Source organism: Syngnathoides biaculeatus, chromosome 2 (assembly GCF_019802595.1).
Source record: "Syngnathoides biaculeatus isolate LvHL_M chromosome 2, ASM1980259v1, whole genome shotgun sequence".
Taxonomy (NCBI): domain Eukaryota; kingdom Metazoa; phylum Chordata; class Actinopteri; order Syngnathiformes; family Syngnathidae; genus Syngnathoides; species Syngnathoides biaculeatus.
In genome coordinates, this window is record NC_084641.1 from 28,359,337 (window position 1) to 28,377,476 (window position 18,140).

General features: G+C 42.2%; 1 protein-coding gene across 6 annotated transcripts in view; it reads right to left on the reverse strand.

Moving 5' to 3' along the window:
- nphp4 (nephronophthisis 4) overlaps window positions 1-18,140 on the reverse strand; it is a 182,956-nt gene that overhangs the window by 162,329 nt on the left and 2,487 nt on the right. For 5 of the 6 annotated variants that reach the window (XM_061845041.1, XM_061845033.1, XM_061845000.1 and 2 more), the window contains exons 2-5: window positions 16,998-17,107; window positions 16,706-16,835; window positions 15,080-15,722; window positions 13,472-13,609 (exon numbers count right to left, since the gene is read on the reverse strand). In XM_061845041.1, the coding sequence (XP_061701025.1) occupies window positions 13,472-13,609; window positions 15,080-15,256 (315 nt within the window). In that variant the 5' untranslated portion in view covers window positions 15,257-15,722; window positions 16,706-16,835; window positions 16,998-17,107. The remainder of the gene's footprint in view (window positions 1-13,471; window positions 13,610-15,079; window positions 15,723-16,705; window positions 16,836-16,997; window positions 17,108-18,140) is intronic. The other variant, XM_061845009.1, reaches the window with a different exon arrangement.

An 18,140-nucleotide genomic window follows, 5' to 3' on the forward strand; every position in this document is an offset into this window, starting at 1 on the left:
ACACCGGCCGTAATATATGTGCCGTGGAAGTGACTTTTGCCAGTATGTTTTTGTTCTTTTTAACCGGCCCTGTTAGCGCTAGCGCTGTGCTAGCTTGTTGCTGCTGTGTTACTGCAGTATCTCAGTGATTTTTACCGGTGTCCCTGTTAGCGCCGTGCTAGCGTGTTGCTGTGTGTTACTGCCGCATCTCAGTGATTTTTACCAGTACGTTTTTGTAGGAGTCTTGTGAACGGGAACGCGGACAAATGTGAGCCTGTGTAAAGGTAAGAGTGAGACCGGTGGAATATATGTGCCGAGGAAGTAACTTTTACCAGTCTGGCCGTGTTAGCGCTACGCTAGGGTGTTACTGCCATGTCTCAGTAATTTGTATGTTTTTTTTTTTTTTTTTTTTTTTTTTTTTAAAAAACAGCCCTGCATTAGCGCTTCATGCTCCTGTTACAAAAATCATGAAAAGCCTACTGGAACGGCTGAAATTAATTTTTGGCTAACCAAAGGCACTTTAAATAGTGGCAGGTGTTTGGTGACTCGCATTTAACATAAATGTTATTGGTTAAATTCTCTACAGTCACATCCTAGTTGTAAAGAGGATAACAACTGCAACATTATTTTTACTTCCCATCTCAAATAGCGCATCAAAAATGCAAATCAGCAGTAAACATGAAGAAGTATTGAAATGATTTATCTTGGCCTAATTTTTTTTTTTTGTACAAAATAATTTGAACAGGGGTGTGTGGAATACAAATGGGAAAAATTTGCAACCACAACGTAGTTACTAGACAAGAAGTGTCGGAGCTTGTACCAAAACGCCGGTCTCACGGTGATGTTATGCGATATTTGAAGCTTCGAACGTCATCGCTGTTTTGCTTTGCGCTTCCTTCCTAAAATGTTTCGAAGCTTTTCATCGGGTTATTGTATTTCAACGCATTCCGAGACGACGTCACCATGACGGGTTTGACAAGAGTTGAGTGGTTTGGCACCATACGAGCTGTATAAAATGAGTCATTGAGGAGAACGTTTTGGCGAGTGAGAGTAGGACTCCCTTCACTTTCTGACCACGTACATTCAGCATCACCACAAATTCACTTGAGAAATGTTCTCTCATTATTGTGACATTTAACAAAAATCATTTCGGTGATCCTGACTGACCTCAGGCAGGCGAAGTTTATTCTAATTTGACTTCGGACAGTGAGGAACGTATGTTTTTGCAGTTTGTGTGAACTTCTGGGATTAACCTTTCTCACTCACTTGGCCAAAAGTTGAAAGTAACAAATATTATTTTTCACAAAATCTACTGCCTCGTTTTCATGATGGCAATTTGAATGTACGTAATCCAGAAAGTTATGAAAAGTGAGGGATCTCAATGTGGCTCAGAGAGAAAAACATTGACATTTTGGGTCCATGGCCAGGAAAGTCCCCTGACCTTAATCCCATTGAGAACTTGAGATCAATCCTCAAGAGGCAGGTGGACAAACAAAAGCTGACAAATTCTGACAAAACTCCGACTACTGATTATGTCAAGGCAGTGGCCTGGCCTACCCCTTGTCCCATGCCCGTGACAGATTATGCACCAATCGGTAGTAATCAGTCAAGATGTGGCCCAGAAGTTAATTGACAACACGCCAGGGCGAATTGCAGGTCTCGAAAAAGAAGCGTCAACGCTGCAAATATTGACTCTTTGCATAAGTGTCATTTGATGGAGACGAGCAATATGTATGTAAGCAATATTCCCAAAATTGCAAACGACATCCGACAAAGGAGGGACAAAATAATGCCACTTTTCCCCCCCGTCACAAAATCAACTCAACACAGGTCATCTTCATCTGCCTCAAACTAGAGTCCATTTGGACGCATCAGTCGCAACGAGATTCGCTAACAAATGAAAAGAGCACAACTGGTTTCAGAGCTCTTATCGTCGTTTCTTTTTTTTTTTTTTAATACATCAGCACTTTGCCGGCTGAAACTTTTACTGATTTCCGTCACTCCCAATTAGGGGAATTGCTTTGCAAATGCTACACTTGGTCGCAGTTTTCTCCCACGAATGCAGAGGGGAATAAAACATTAGCAGTGCCTTATTCGACTCTATCATTTCTCACAGCGCGACGGCATCGATTAACTCCTATTTGAGAATAAACTCTTCCAATTCAACAGATATTAGTCGCACAGGAATAGCATCTTGACGTTTTATTCATAGAAAATGTTTACACCTAAAAATGCTTTCACATTCGTGGTTGTTGATTATTTTCTGCAAGGAGCAATTGCCGTCAAACAAAACCGCACACACGAAAAAAAGCTATGAATAACGAATGTCTGCATGGAGAACTGCAAAGAGCCTAAAAATACTGTAAAGCCGTCCATAGACTGACAATACGAGCCACACAGTCATCCATCTACGGTAAACACAGGAACGGAAAAGCAAATACATCCGCTGCGTGTCTGCGTTCCAATGTGAGCCCAATGACACCGGCGGAGCAGAAACATTTGTGCCGATTTATATAACTTAGCATTGCCTGCTGTATCGCGTCCAGCTCGTGCAAATGTTTGACGGGGGGGAAAAAACCTGCTGGTGGAATGAGATGTTATATGTGCAAATAATTGTTCACGTGCAAAGTCCAGCACGCGACATTATTCAAATCAAGTGCAATACAAGAGAGATGTTGCTGCGCTTAAGTGAAAGAGTTAAAAATAGAACGGGACTCAGCAGAGAGCCACAAAATCCCGCTGACTTGTTTGATTAAAAATACTGTTTGACTCCACTCCTGTATCCTATATAAAAGGAATAAACGCCGAACAAAACACGATTTTTTTCCCTCCGTATTTCCTGGATCACCACCTCACTTGTACTCAATGCAAGTGAACAATAATTTGCTAAACTGGGGGGGGGGGGGGGGGGGAACAAACCCTTGACCTTTCCGCTGATTCTACTAAATCACTGAACCAAATGTTGAACAAGATAAGAATCACCTGATCGTTCATAATTGATCATTTTTTTCCCCGCTATAATATTTAAATTGACATCCATGATATTAAAAAAAAAAGATTAAATAAAGTAAAAAGGTATGTATGAGGAGTTTTTCTGGGTTTTTTTCTGCAGTCTATGCAAAAAAGATCAATACTGTCACCCACAGGACACGGGCTAAAGATTGGTCATAAATAGTTATGGGATTTCGCCATCAATCACTCATTTTTAAGGTAAAAATATTCCTTTGAGTGTCTTCAATGAATGTTAGAGAGACCCGAATGAAGTTATTTGTGTGAGAAATTCAGTTTGTATCTTCCAATATGAATTTGTTGTTGCAAAATAGCGGGATAGACATCTATTAAATCATCCATCCATTTTCTCAGCCGCTTATCCTCACAAGGGTTGCGCGGAGTGCATCAGCCTATCCCAGCTGTCAACAGGGAAGAGGCAGGGCACACCCTGAACTGGTCGCCAGCCAATCGCAGAACACATGGAGACAAACAGCGCACCCACAATCACACCTAAGGGCAATTTAGTGTCCAACTAATGCATCCATCCATCCATCCATCCATTTCCTTCACCGCTTATCCTCACGAGGGTCGCGGGGAGTGCTGCAGCCTATCCCAGCTGTCACACCTAGGAGCAATTTAGAGCGTCCAATTAATCTTGCGTGTTTTTGGGATGTGGGAGGAAACCGGAGGTGCCCGGAGAAAACTCAACGCAGCCACGGGGCGAACATGCAAACTCCACACAGGCGGGTCCGGGATGGAACCTGGGACCTCAGAACTGTGAGGCAAACGCTTTACCAGCTCATCCACTGTGCCGCCTTTATTAAATCAATGAATTAAATTGATGTATGGAATATTGGAAGAAACAAAAACTGAGATTGTTATGACCAGTCTGTGCCCAAAGTCAGCAGGGATAAGCTCCAGGTCGCCAGCCACCCGAATGGGCACAAGCGGCAAAGAAAATGAATTGATGGATAAAACTTTCTTGCATTCACTCGAGTACACGCAGATATATACAGTGCAGCAACAAAACCTGACTCTTCCGAACGTCTTTTGTAATTCAAAGTGTTGACATGAAATTAATCTCACCGCTGGTGAAAGCGCTAAAAAAAAAAAACAGGCGTAGCGTCTTTCAACGTGGCTACTACGCAAGTACGCTTGAAGAGACGATAATTGTGCTTGCAATCAAAATGGCAACGCAGCGAGGTTTGCAAACAGCTGCAAAATACACCAGAATTATAAAAAATGGTTTTCCTCAGATGAATTAAAGACTGTGGATTTCTCCTCTATAGGACAAAAGCGTTGAAAAGCAGCTTCACTGACGGCTCCAATTTGCATTGCTATTGTATGCCTCCATTTCTGAAAGTATGAACCATCTTAATTTAAAAAAAAAAAAAAAAAAGGTTTATTCTCTTTCATGAACAAAGGCAGGCAAATTGGATAAAGATTAATGTATGCGCACTTCTTTGAGTCCAATTTTGGAACACCCTACTGATGAAATAAATACGACTTGACATTAGAAATGGTTCATCATTTCCATCATCCATCCATTTTCTTTGTTGCTTATCCTCATGAGGGTCACGGGGTGTGCTGGAGCCTATCGCAGCTGTCAACGGGGGGGGGGGGGGAGCCGAGGTACACCCTGAACTGGGAGTGTCCAATGCATTTCCATCATACCATATATACGGTGAAGAAAATAAGTATTTGAACACCCTGCTATAATGCAACTTCTCCCACTTATGAATCATAGAGGGGTCTGAAATTTTCATCGCACGTGCATGTCCACTGTGTATGATTTTTTTAACGATTTGTTGGTGTGATACAGCTGCAAATACGTATTTGAACACCGGTCTATCAGCTAGAACTCTGACCCTCAAAGACCTGTTGGTCCGGCTTTAAAGTCCACCTCCACTTCATGTATTATCCTAAATCAGACGCACCAGTGTGGGGTCGTTAGCTGCATAAAGTTGCGTGTCCGCCCCAAACAATCAGTACGATTTAAACTTGTAACAAATGAGAATATGGAAAATGGAAGAAGCTAAACATGACGGTCAAACTCAATCGGAGTGGAGCCCCATGCAAGATATCACCTCGTGGGGTTTCAATGATCCATAGAAAGGTGAGGAATCAGTTCAGGACTACACGGCAAGACTTGGTCAATGACCTGAAAGGAGCTGGGACCACCGTTTCCAAGGTGACTGTTGGTAATACACTAAGACGTCATGGTTTGAAATCATGCATGGCACGGAAGGTTCCCCTGCATCAACCAGGACATGTCAAGGCCCGTCTTGAGTTTGCCACAGAGGAGTCATGGGAGAAAGTTTTGTGGTCAGATGAGACCAAAAGGGAACTTTGTGGTCATAATTCAGCTAACCGTGTTGGGAGAAAGACGAATGATGAGTTCCATCCCAAGAACACCATCCCTACTGTGAAGCATGACAGTGGTAGCATCATTTTTGCGGGTGTTTTTCTGCACATGTGACAGGACAACTGCACTGTATTAAGGAGAGGATGACCGCCGCCATATATTGTGACATTTTGGGGAACAACCTCTTTCCCTCAGTCAGAGCATTGAACATGGGTCATGGCTGTGGGTCTTTCAACATGACAACGACCCGAAGCACACAGCCAGGAAAACCAAGGAGTGACTCCGTAAGAAGCGTATCAAGGTTCTGACGTGGCCTCGCCAGTCTCCAGACCCGAACTCAATGGAAAATCTTTGGAGGGAGCTGAAACTCTGTGTTTCTCAGCGACAGCCCAGAAACTGTCTGATCTAGAGAAGATCTGCGTGGAGGAGTGGGCCAAAATCCCTCCTGCAGTGTTTTCAAACCTGGTGAACAACTACAGGAAACGTTTAACCTCTGTGATTGCAAACAATGGCAAATCAAATCAATCAAATCAAATATTAACATTGGTTTTCTCATGTGTTCAAATACTTATTTGCAGATGTACCACACAAATAAATTGTTAAAAAAAAATTGTGATTATGATTTCTGGATTTTTCTTTTTAGATGATCACATGCACCTATGATGAAAATTTCAGACCCCTCCATGATTTCTAAGTGGGAGAACTTGTAATGTAGCAGGGTGTTCAAACACTTATTTATTTACATTTCATATATTATTGTCATCTTTAAGACAAAGCAAGCACAACCGTCACCACGATAAAACAAATCTTACCTACTTTGCCGAAGCTCAGCAAAGGTGGTGCGTGTGACCATTTTGAAGTGCTTTAAAAATATCACACCACCCGATCTCGCGTCGGACAAACGGATGGAAAGTGAGTGGCAGGAATGTTCCAGCAATATTTCTGCAGATTATTTGGGACTTCATAAAAAGTTGATTGGAGTTTCTTTATTCAGTTCACTTTTTTGATAGTTTTGGATTCGACAAGATTCGCCTGCCTTCCTCTTCGGCTCTTCCATTCTACCATGCCTCTTGTTTGATCGAGAAACAATTCTTGGAATCTAAGGACTCCCTGGAAAGAAAACTTTTGTCTTTCATAGCAAGGCGATTTTAGACCATGAAATAGTTCAACAAAAGAATGAGAAACTGTAAACAAAAGGGCCGGCAATGGAGAAAAGGCATTCCGCAACTTTGTTCTTAGCACATAGCCGTTTGAGAAAATGACGACGACTTGTATGGTACGTTCAGGCTACATCGGCGAGCTTGACAAGAGTAAAACACGTCCGGGGTATTTTCAAGTCCGATTCTGTGTGGCTGGCTTCACTCATTAATGGAAAATATCACCGCAGTCGGTACCAAAAGGGCAGGGAGCGAGAAAGTCATGCCGTAGCTCAGCTTTTTTTTTTTTTTTTTTTGCCTCGACGATTGTTTTACAGAGAGGAGAAAAAAATGTGAACAAGTTCAACCTAAACTGTTGCATTTTGGGGCCTCACAGTTCTGAGGTCCTGGGTTCGATCCCAGACCTGCCTGTGTGGAGTTTGCATGTTCTCCCTGTGCCTGGGTGGCTTTTCTCCGGGCGGGCACTTCGGTCCCCCCCCCCTACATCCCAAAAACATGCACCATTAATTGCACACTCTAAATTTCCCCTGGTGTGATTGTGAGTGCGGATGTTTGTCTCCGTGTGCCCTGCAATTGTCTGGCGACCAGTTCAGGGTGTACCCGCCTCCTGCCTGTTGACCGCTGGGATAGGCTCCAGCACTCCCCGCCACCCTCGTGAGGATAAGCGGTGAAGAAAATGGATGGATGGATGGATGGATGGATGGATGGATGGAAAAATTTTGTGGCTCAGGCGAGCAATCTGACGGATTTAACCCATTCATGGGCAGAGTGGCAATTTTTTGCCTTATTAAGATAAAAGGCCACAATGAAGGAAATAACACTTCTTTTTCGTTTATGGTTAAGATATATGATAACTTCAGGTGGCCATGTTGGGTCAAGAAGGAAAGGGAAATAACTCTGTGCTAACTTTGACCGATGAGTTAGCATCCTTCTCCTGATAGCAAATTATGGCTTCAGATTAAAATACTTCAATATTTTGATATACTGAAGGATACAATGCGTGAAAATCGGGATGTCCCAAAAACGGGACGCTCCCCCACGAATGGGTTAGAAATTACCGTCATTGTTCATATTAAATATTGAGCCAAAGGTCCAGGAAGTGATACATCAAATAACATCCTACTTACTTGTCTATTTAGTACATGGCAAAATGAAGTCAAAGTTTACAGGGAAGGACAGGAACAAAACTCGTTCTTTTGTTCAAAGTTGACCATGTGGCAGGTCAGGGAAGAAATGAGCAGCTCTTCCGAGTGAACAGTTAAATGAGGGGATCACAGTGAGAGGTAATAAGGAAAACGTGCTATTTATTCCTGTTGTGTCGCTTGCACTCTCCCATTTGAAGCGCAACATTGCCCTCTGCTGTTTACTCTCTGTTAATATCCATCCACCCATTTTCTACAGTAGGCGACCAAAAAAATGAGGATATGTTGGAAAAGTCAATTTTTCATAAACTCATGAAATACTTTGGAAATTACTTTTCAGAGGGCAAACTCCTGCCTAATTTCTACATTAAAAATCCATCCATTCATCTATTTTCTTCACAGCTTATCCTCACGAGGGTCGCGGGGAGTGCTGGAGCCTATCCCAGCGGTCAACGGGCAGGAGGCGGGGAACACCCTGAACTGGTCGCCAGACAATTGCAGGGCACATGTAGGCAAACGCCAATCACACCTAGGGGCAATTTAGAGTGTCCAATTAATGTTGCGTGTTTTGGGGATTTGGGAGGAAACCGGAGTACCCGGAGGAAACCCACGCAGGCACGGGGAGAACATGCACGCACAGGCGGGGGATCGAACCCAGGTCCTGAGAACTGTGAGGCCACTGCTTTACCAGCAGCGCCACCGTGCCCCCACATTAAAAATCATTTGATTATTTCTTATGTCATAATGTAGTTTGTAGGGAATGAAGGTTAATTTGCATTTCCATTTGTTGAAAATTATATACATGTTTAAAAATACGATGAAATATTCCAGTCTGTGCAGTCCATGTCCATGAGTTGCGCTTTTTAAAAATGTACTGACCTAACAAAGTTTGACAGGATTCAAATGTATTAAGGTGTATCTAAAGTGGCTGAAATAAGTATTTAATATGCCCCCTTTTTTTTTTTTTTTTTTTTTTAATTGTATATATTTCTCAAGGTCCTATTCACATGAAAATTTTACCAGATATTGGGAACAACACAAGTAATCCATACTGCACATACAAAAAAGTAGAACAAAAAAGTCGTGTGTATTGAACACACCACCTGGTATCTATTTAATACTTTTTACATAAGTCTTTGACGCACTGACAGGTTCAGACGCCTCCCGTATGGAGAAACTAGTCGCATGTATTGCGCCTTGTGAGATGAGCGGATAGAGTTGGAGGGCGGGTGTGTGCTCTGTTGGTAATTATGAGTTTACTCCTTTAAGAGCAGAGGGGGGCGGTGTCAGGTATACTACGAAGAAGAGTGCAGCGGGTTGTTGTTAGGGACACTGTGGTTCCGTGTTAAAAAATATTAAAAAGACGACGTCAGGCTGTGGTTCACTGCGCTGGATCAGTTTTCATGTGCGCTGAGTGTGTGCGACAAGTGCGCAATTGCGCAGTGGCGCAGCTGAGAGGGAACATTGGTCACGAATACACAAAAATAACCGACGTCTTTCAATATCTATGTATTTCTACTCGTAACAAATTTCACACGTGTGATTTTTCGTGCTCGACTGTGCCGATTTGCGAGTGCGACGGCGCGCGGGCGCATGCGCGTCTTTCAAATCACAGCGACTGCAACGGTACCTGCTAATTCCAGGTCTTTTTCAAGGACAGCTCTTGGACAGCGCTCGTGATTATTCTTTGCACTCCTCTGTCACAAATCTGACAAGTACCTGAATGAGGCAAATTTCCGGTGGCGTGATTGGCTTTCCGCTTAGGTATTATGGCCCCAATAGTGTTCACTGGAATATTCAGAAGTTTAAATATGCAGCTGTAACCAACGCCATCTTCATGTTTAGGAACGATTAGTTTGAGACGGCCTGGAGAAAAGTTGCTAATAAGACCTTTTCGTAGGCCGTCAATTTGGACTGAACTATCTGATCCTCAGTAGAACCGACAAGGTGCTGGATTAGGTGTCTTGGTTTTCCATGCCATTTTGCACCCCCCCCCCTTTCTTCATCTGTTTAACACTTTTTCGCTGTCATTTTACATTACACTTAATTAACTTCTGATCTTATTTGTTGTCATTTCTTTGGATATATAGATTGCTTGGGGGAGGTACTAGCGCTGAAAATTGTAAAGCGGGGGGTGGGTGAACATTTGTCAAGCATGGGGTTTATTGGGGGTGGGGGGGTTGCTGAGAAAATCCACGCCTCGTCCTTGGCATGACGGGTTTTGGCATGTCCCCAGTTTGATAACCAATAGTTTGGGTTATTCTCAACATCTTGTGAATTTTTCAGGTCAATAGCACCTTTGTAAGTACGTTTTTGTGAGGAAAAATGGTGGCGTGTGAAATCCTCATTTTAGATCAGGGGTCTCAAACATGCGGACTGCGGGCCATTTGCGGCCCGCGAGATGATATTTTGTGGCCCCCACCTTGACATGAAAGTATAATGGTAGTGCGGCCATCGAGTTTTATACGGATGGCACTTTTACAGTGTTGTGTGCGGCGCAGACCAATCACGGTGGAGTAGATGGCTATCGAGCGTGTGACATCGACCGGGCTTTATGCAAGGTGAGAAACAATTTTCAATGGGAAAGTTACAGGTTTCGCACACAAGTTGTAAACACCAGCGTCCTTCTTCATCTTGTTTTAGTTTTGGAAAAAAAAAAGATGTTTGAGAAGATAGGATTATTTTTCATTTTTAATTGAAACTCCACATAAGTCTATGTGCGCAGAGGCTGCGGCCCAGCCTCAGCCAGAGTCCACCTCCAGCGGCCTCGAGCTGAATTGAGTTTGAGACTCCTGTTTTAGATGGTGTATACGCAGAATCATATCACTTATAGTGGAAAACCTTCACTTTAAAGAGGTGATCTAATATTCGGGTTTTTATTCATATTCATAGTTGTAAAATTTTATGTTGTGCTTTTGGGTGTAAAACTGTCCTTATGCCTAGATAAGACTACAGAATTTCAGCCCAGATATTGGCCTGATTGTCTAACACAGCCGATTCTCCAGATAGATCATTTGTTGGGAGCAACAACATTTTTTGTAGCGTGACAATTTCGCCCTACAATAGCCCCACAGTACCAAAGTGAAAAGCCTACCATTCTAGACTTTTGGGGATCTTTTCAGTGGAGTGTGACATTTCAACCACAACTCGCACGCACATAGACGTCAACCAATAGGATTGCGTATTGTGACTAGCGCGTTGCCTCCCATACTTGCACGTCTTTGTCACATTTTTTTCACACACACACAAAGCAATGTTTACAGCATGGTCGGACAGAACGCCGCCATCTTTACATAAAACTGATTGGCCCAGCACTAGCTTGCTAGGCTACGTAGCGTTTTGTTTCCTGCTTGTGAGGCTTATCGGATTAAAAGTACGTGAACATATTTCAAGTATCCCTTGTATAAATGTCCTCTCCCGAGCACTGGTGATGAAAATCACGTTTTTCCTCATTTTTCTCCCCCCCCCCGATGACACGATACAGTATGTCGAATTGACCAGCGACGCATTTTCTGGTTCCGCCTCTCCGACATTGTTTGGCCCGGTGATCGTGAAAGATGCGATGTGGTGGTATCAGAATACGTGTCGTGTAGTCTTGCTACTGTCTGCCTGAGATACGGTTTTATGCCAGTCATCTAAAACACGGCAATCGTGAAATACCAAATTTGTCTGGTAGTCTGAGCCAGACATTAGCGACTTCAAATGAAATATGTTGCTGCCATTGCTGCTGCGGTCAGAAGAGCAAAAATGGAGACGTAGCGAGAATTGAGTGTTGCTTAACAATTTTTATATAAATATTGTTTATGGGAGGTGGATCAGCTGGAAAAACGTTGGCCTCACAGTACTGAGGTCCTGGGTTCAATCCCGGACTTGCCTGTGTGGAGTTTGCATGCTCTCCCCCGTGCCTGCGTGGCTTTCCTCCGGGTTCAATCCCAGCCCTCCCACATTCCAAAAACACGCAACATTAACTGGACACTCTTAAATTGCCCCGAGGTGTGATTGTGGTTGTGGCTGTTTGTCTCAATGTGGCCTGCGATTGCCTGGCAACAAGTTCAGGGTGTACCCCGGCCTCCTGCCCGTTGACAGCGCCAGCACTCCCCGCGACCCTCGTGAGGATAAGGAGTGAAGAAAATGGATGGTTGGATGTTCATGGGAAGGGAAAGTCTGTCTCGAAATGTTCCGAACTGTAGTTTTTATGTCCTATGTGTTCTTTGTTGAAAAAAAAAAAAAATTAAAGAATTAAAAAAAAATAATAATAAATACTCTTTACATTTGTTATTGTGATCATAATCATCAAAGCTTTCATATTTATTAAGAGTCAAATTAAACAAATATCGAGTGATGAGTTTTTTTCAGCTTGTCCTGTTGGGGGTCGCCACAGCGTAACGGTTGTTAAAGGGGCGGCACAGTGAGCGACTTATTCGTTGTGTGGAGTTTGCGTGTTTTGGTAGGTTTCACTGACGACTAAATTGCCCGCAGGTGCTAATATGAATGCAAACAGTTGTTTGTTTATGGGTGCTCTGCGGTTGCATGGCAATCAGTTCAGGGCGTACCTCGCCTCCTGCCCGAAGACTGCTGGGATAGGCTCCAGCGCTCCCGCGACCCTTGTGAGGATAAGCGGCTCAGCAAATGGATGGATGGTTGTTAAAAGGTCCGTATTGAAAGAATGCATTTTCTCAACTGCGGCCCTGTTTCGAAAAGTTCGTATCCCGATCTCCAGGTGCGAGAAGAAATGCATCAGAAACCCTCGTCGGAAGACATCTTGCTTTGTTGGAAGAAGGCCCGTCTCCATTTAATCACTGCGCCTCTTTGCCTTTCATACAATATTAAAACCGATCCATCACAGCCGACTGGGGGAGGGGGAAGCCGGGGAGGCCCCTGTAGCTCTCTTTTAGGATTATTTGGATATCAAACAGCAATTTGCCACTCATACGGCAGAGTCACAATGTGCTTTCGCCGCATAAAGCCAGGCCCAGCCCACTTTATCATCCCAATAGGATACGATCTGGTTTCTATTATTATTATTATTATTATTATCGTCCCTAGACAGATAATAGAATTCAGACGCTTGTTGCAGGTCTCATATGGAGTCGATGATGATTATGGTAGATAAGCGCAAGGCCTGAGATGTATTGTTGGCACGGATGATCATCTAGCGAGAGAATTGTGTACGGTAGTAAAAAAAATGGTGACATATTTAACAACCAGAAACCGCCCCAGTTATGACTTCCATTTGAGAGGTGAGACTCTTAAAACTGAACTAAATTTATACAAGCACTCAGCAATGTTCTTTTTTTTTTTTTTTTTTTAAATAACATTTCAGATGGTTGACCTTGATATATTCACACACGGCGATAGCGAATTTAAAGGGCCACTGTCATGAAATGCACCATTTTTAGTATGTTATTAATGCGTTTTTTTTCCCCCCACCACAAAACACGATTTTGACAAATACAGCTTTTTGTAACTCCCGCCATGGAAAGAAGCAGGAAGTGACGTAAAGGACAGCGGCGCCCCCAAGTGGACTTGTTTGTTTCCATTAGTTTTATCTCCGGGAAGGCGGCTCGTCGTTCCTTCGTGTTAGCCAAAACGCCGGCTCGTTGCGTCGCTGGACATCGCTTGACCACTCGGGAGGACGGATTTACCCTTCAGAAGTTTTCAAGAGACCCGGTTCGTCGTGAAAAATGGGTTGCACGGGTGCAAAGGACGAGAGCTTCGTGGGTTCCGAATGACAGGTAGGTATGTATACAGCTACTAAATAAAAAAAATAATACTTTGGTACGGACCACGTAATCCGTCTCTCATAACGTAAAAAAAGATCCGCGTACGTTACTTACCTCATCGAGGTTGATCTTATTGTTTTTCATTTTCTGCGGGGTGCTCTTCCATGTTCTCCCAAAGAAGTACTGGAGGGTTCTATCGAAGAATGTCACTCGCAGCTGGTAGGTCGCATCTTGTTCAGCCTCTGGCGTCTCCTGTAAGGAGGGAAGACGCCCAATTTCCGCATGACAAAAGACGCCACAAACATTTTAAATCGCGGCAAAGGTGTAACTTGCAACCGTCATATTTTGATGAAACAAATAACCAGCCTGCTTTGTTCTAATAATTATTATCGTAATGTCCGGCCAACTTTTTTCACACGTTTTCAACCCTGCGGATTACGCGGTGATGCAGCTAATTTGAATTAATAAATTAATCCCCCCCCCCAAAAAAAAAACAAATTAATAAATTAATTCAATTAATTAATTAATTTTAACTAATTTATTATTATTTTTCATTCACTTTTTTTTTTTTTCTAACGACCGCAAGGGGGCACCCGAGCGGAAAAGGTAAGCGTTAGATGGGTGGAATATATGTGCCGAGGAAGTGACTTTTGCCAGTATGTTTTTTTTCTTTTTAAACAGACTGTTAACGCTGTGCTAGCGTTAGCGCAGTGCTAGCCTGTTGCTGCTGTGTTACCGCCGCGTCTCAGTGCCACCAGCATTCTTCATTCGTACAACGGCGCCGACACCGTGGCTCGTCGCACGGCTCGCCTCTCACGGCCGAGTGCGCTACATACTGTTATACATACTGTCGGGGAGTCTGTTAGTTAGAAGTGATCCGCATATCATCTAAATACGGCTCGAAACGACTTGTCGGGCAGGGTGGCTCATTTTCGCCAACGAGGTGGCTTATCACGGTGGCCACGGAAGTGGATCGGACAGGGAGGCGGTTTGGCCGTGATCGCATATCATCTGAATATTGCCCCGGTCACCTCACTCGATTGTGAGACGTTCTCTTCTCCGAAAAGAGCTTCCGCGTCAGAAGGGGTGTCGGGAAAAATCCGAAAATCTCTGCTGTTCCTCTCCCATAGCAGGTGCCACTCCGTGTTTTCAACGACGAATGTCCCAGTGCGACATCTGCAGATGACGTTGCAGGCAATTTGGCCACCACTTCGATGTCGAGTGAGACTTCCGCATGGATGACACACTCTCCGCTCATATTCATTTTTTTTGGCAACAACATTGAAGTGAATAGTGTTATGTATTTTTCGTGACAATATCTATTTTAGAATGTTTATAGGCATGTCACTTGGGCTTTAAACATACCTTTTAAAGTCGTATAACTCCCAGAAGTACTGTAGATTTTACTCCTGGTACAGTAAGTAGGATTTTTTTTTTTTCATTTTTATACAGTTTTAATGTTTTAGGCTAGGAGCCCTTTCTTTTATCGCGAGAATGCATCCAGTCAAAATCCCACAATGTGGTGAATTATGCACGATGTATTCATTTCGCATTTTTCCTTTATGAAATCCGACCAAGGCAACGGAACCGCGACTGGGCTGCCCCGCTATCCCACATTTATAGGCGTCACGTGTATTTTATTTTTTCATTTATGATATTATTGTTCTTTATTCTTCACTAAAGCGAGCGAGCAAGTGAAATTAGCAGTGAGAGTGTTGTCACCTTCGGTGGATGCGCCGCCGTCAGCTGGCTCAGGGTGAGCTGAAGGCCGTGGGACTGAGTCAGGTGGCTGTCCACAGCCTGCCGTACCGTCTGCCCGACGGGTGGAATCAATCGTCCCCTCTCGAAGACGTCGCTCCAGCAGTCCGCCATGGACGCCAGCTCCTCTGTTTTCACCATACTTCTTGCGCCATTTCAGACACTGTGAGCGGACTCTCCTGCCGGCAAATCTTTGCACAGGCTCACATTTGTCCGCGTTCCCGTTCACAAGACACCTGCATAACTATTCGACATCGGAGATTTGGGGAAACACTCAGTAAGGCCGCGTTTAATTAAGAAATCGTGGTTTGAATCCGGCGAACACACAGAAGAGGTTCGCCATGTTGTAATTGGATCCTACCATCTTGTACGCGGGGGTCAGCGGTTTAAATCCAACGTTGCATCACTAGTACTTACCATTACGACGACGACGTTTATGCTCCCGATTAAGAGAATTACGTAATTTTTAATACGGTAGGGATCCGTTTCATCGCGGAATATGACAAAGAAAGAATTTCTGTCATGGATATGTGTTTTTCTCACCCCTTGCACTTGGTGTCACCTATCGCGTAGCGTCGGTTGCTATGGTGTTAATCACGTTGCCAACCTGGCGACAACAAAATACAGCTTTCTCATAAATGTTCATTAAAATTATGTTACAGTTATTTATTACATAGTTTGTCTTTGAATTGTTATCGTCATCATCATTGATGGTAATAGTGGACGAGTCGTGGTCGTAGTAGTAGTAATAGTAGTAGTAGTTTTTATAATCATAAACATAGTAGATGTATAGTGGTGGTTTAATTTTGCTGATTGTCTTCATAATATGATTTTGATTCATAATTAGCAAATCCGCACAACGACAACTCGTGAAATTAGACACTATATAATGCATACACTAGGGGGAAGCAAAGCACACTTAATGTGTGTTCGTGCAACATTTAAAACTATTCTTGCTTGGATATAAATAGGAAGATTACACAAACCAAAAGACAGTATCTTATTCAAAATATTGTTTATTTGGAAAGAAATTGACCCCAATTTTTTTTTAAATAACCGCAATGCATCCTGGGATAGCACGCCTTGCAAAGGGAAATTCAAACTGGCACAGACGTAAATGTAGTCCCATCAATGTCAGCCACGCCATGCTGGATGTGGCAGGTCGGTCCGAAATCATGCCAAGTAAATGGATTGTCACGCCATGTTGGATGTGGCAGATATTTCCGAATTAAATGGATTGAACTTCGTCGCTCGCGTGAGCATAAAAAAGAAAAGTATATGCCACTCCTTCACCCAATAGTACACACAGCCACAGTATGGTATTTGGGGAGCAGATATACGTCAAAAAGAATGTAAATAATTTTAAATATAAATCAAAATTGATTCGCCATCATATGTATTTAACGTTTACCGCTCTCGATGCATGCAGTACACCTGATAAGGGTGTTTTGTAAAATTTTGCATGTCACTCATTATACAGGGTGTCCATAAAGTCTCTTTACCTTTACAAAAAATGCAATTGATTAGATATTTTATGCAGATTTGTTCTATTGTTCTACTGGATTCAGCGTTTATTTTATTTTTTTTCACCTCTTTTGATACACTACTACATGGGCAGCATTAGTTGTCCGAAGCACATCAAGACGGTACTTGATTTCTTGCCGTGTTCGCAATTGTGGCAATGGCATCAGTAAGCCCAATGTGGTGGTGCACCATCTTGCTGAAAAATGAAAAAAAAAATGATGGCTGGTTGAAGGCCATTCAATTGTGGTGCCACATATTCAGTTAAAAGGTCAAGGTAGACATTTGCAGAAATTGATGTCTCATTGAAGAAAAATGGACTAATTATTCGATTGCACGTGATCCCGCACCAGACGCTCACCTTTGGGCTTTTAAGATCATTTTTTCTCGTCAAGTGGGGTCGTTCTGATCCCCAGATTCTCACATTGTGTTTGTTCAGTTTCCCTGAAATCATGAAAGATTACCTCATCCCTGAAACACACAAATGCAGTGTGATTAAAAAAAAAAAAAACTTTAATAAACACTAAATACAATATAACAAATCTGAATAAAATATCTAATCAATTGCATTTTTAATACATTTTTGAAATGGTAAGGAGACTTTATGGACACCCTGTATTGTCATTATCCCTCCAGGGTAAGGACTAATCAATTGTATGTTCGAATAATTTCATTAATGGTTACAGCTCCCAATAATACTAAATTTAATCTGTCCTTAACCAGAACCTAAAATGGAGATATGATGCAAATTTTCTGGATAGTTGTTTTTTTTTTTTTTTTTTTTAGCAAATTACAAGCATGTCGATTGCTCATTTTTATATTGAGTTATTTTGTTAAAAATCGAGGATTGATTTTTTTTCATGAAATTAACAATTTAAGAAATTCGGTATTTATTATTTATTCATAATTATAGCCACAAAGGCAGCAAATTGTGACTGTCGTAACCAGAACCTGAAATGCAGATCTGATGCAAATTTTCTGAATAAAGAGGAGTTTACATAGCTGTTTTATATCTTGCGATGTTTGTCAAATATAGTTTTTCTTTATCAAATCACAAGCAATTGTCGATTGCTCATTTTTATATTGAGTTATTTTGTTAAAAATCGAGGATTGATTTTTTTTCATGAAATTAACAATTTAAGAAATTCGGTATTTATTATTTATTCATATTTATAGCCACAAAGGCAGCAAATTGTGACTGTCGTAACCAGAACCTGAAATGCAGATCTGATGCAAATTTTCTGAATAAAGAGGAGTTTACATAGCTGTTTTATATCTTGCGATGTTTGTCAAATATAGTTTTTCTTTATCAAATCACAAGCAATTGTCGATTGCTCATTTTTACATTGAGTTGTTTTTTTTTAAATCAAGCAATTTTTTTTCATGAAATCAACAATTTAAGAAATTCGGTATTTATTATTCATTCATATGAATAGCTACAAAGGTAGCAAATTATGATCGCGATATTTATCAAATACTGTTTTTCTTTATCAAATTACAAGCA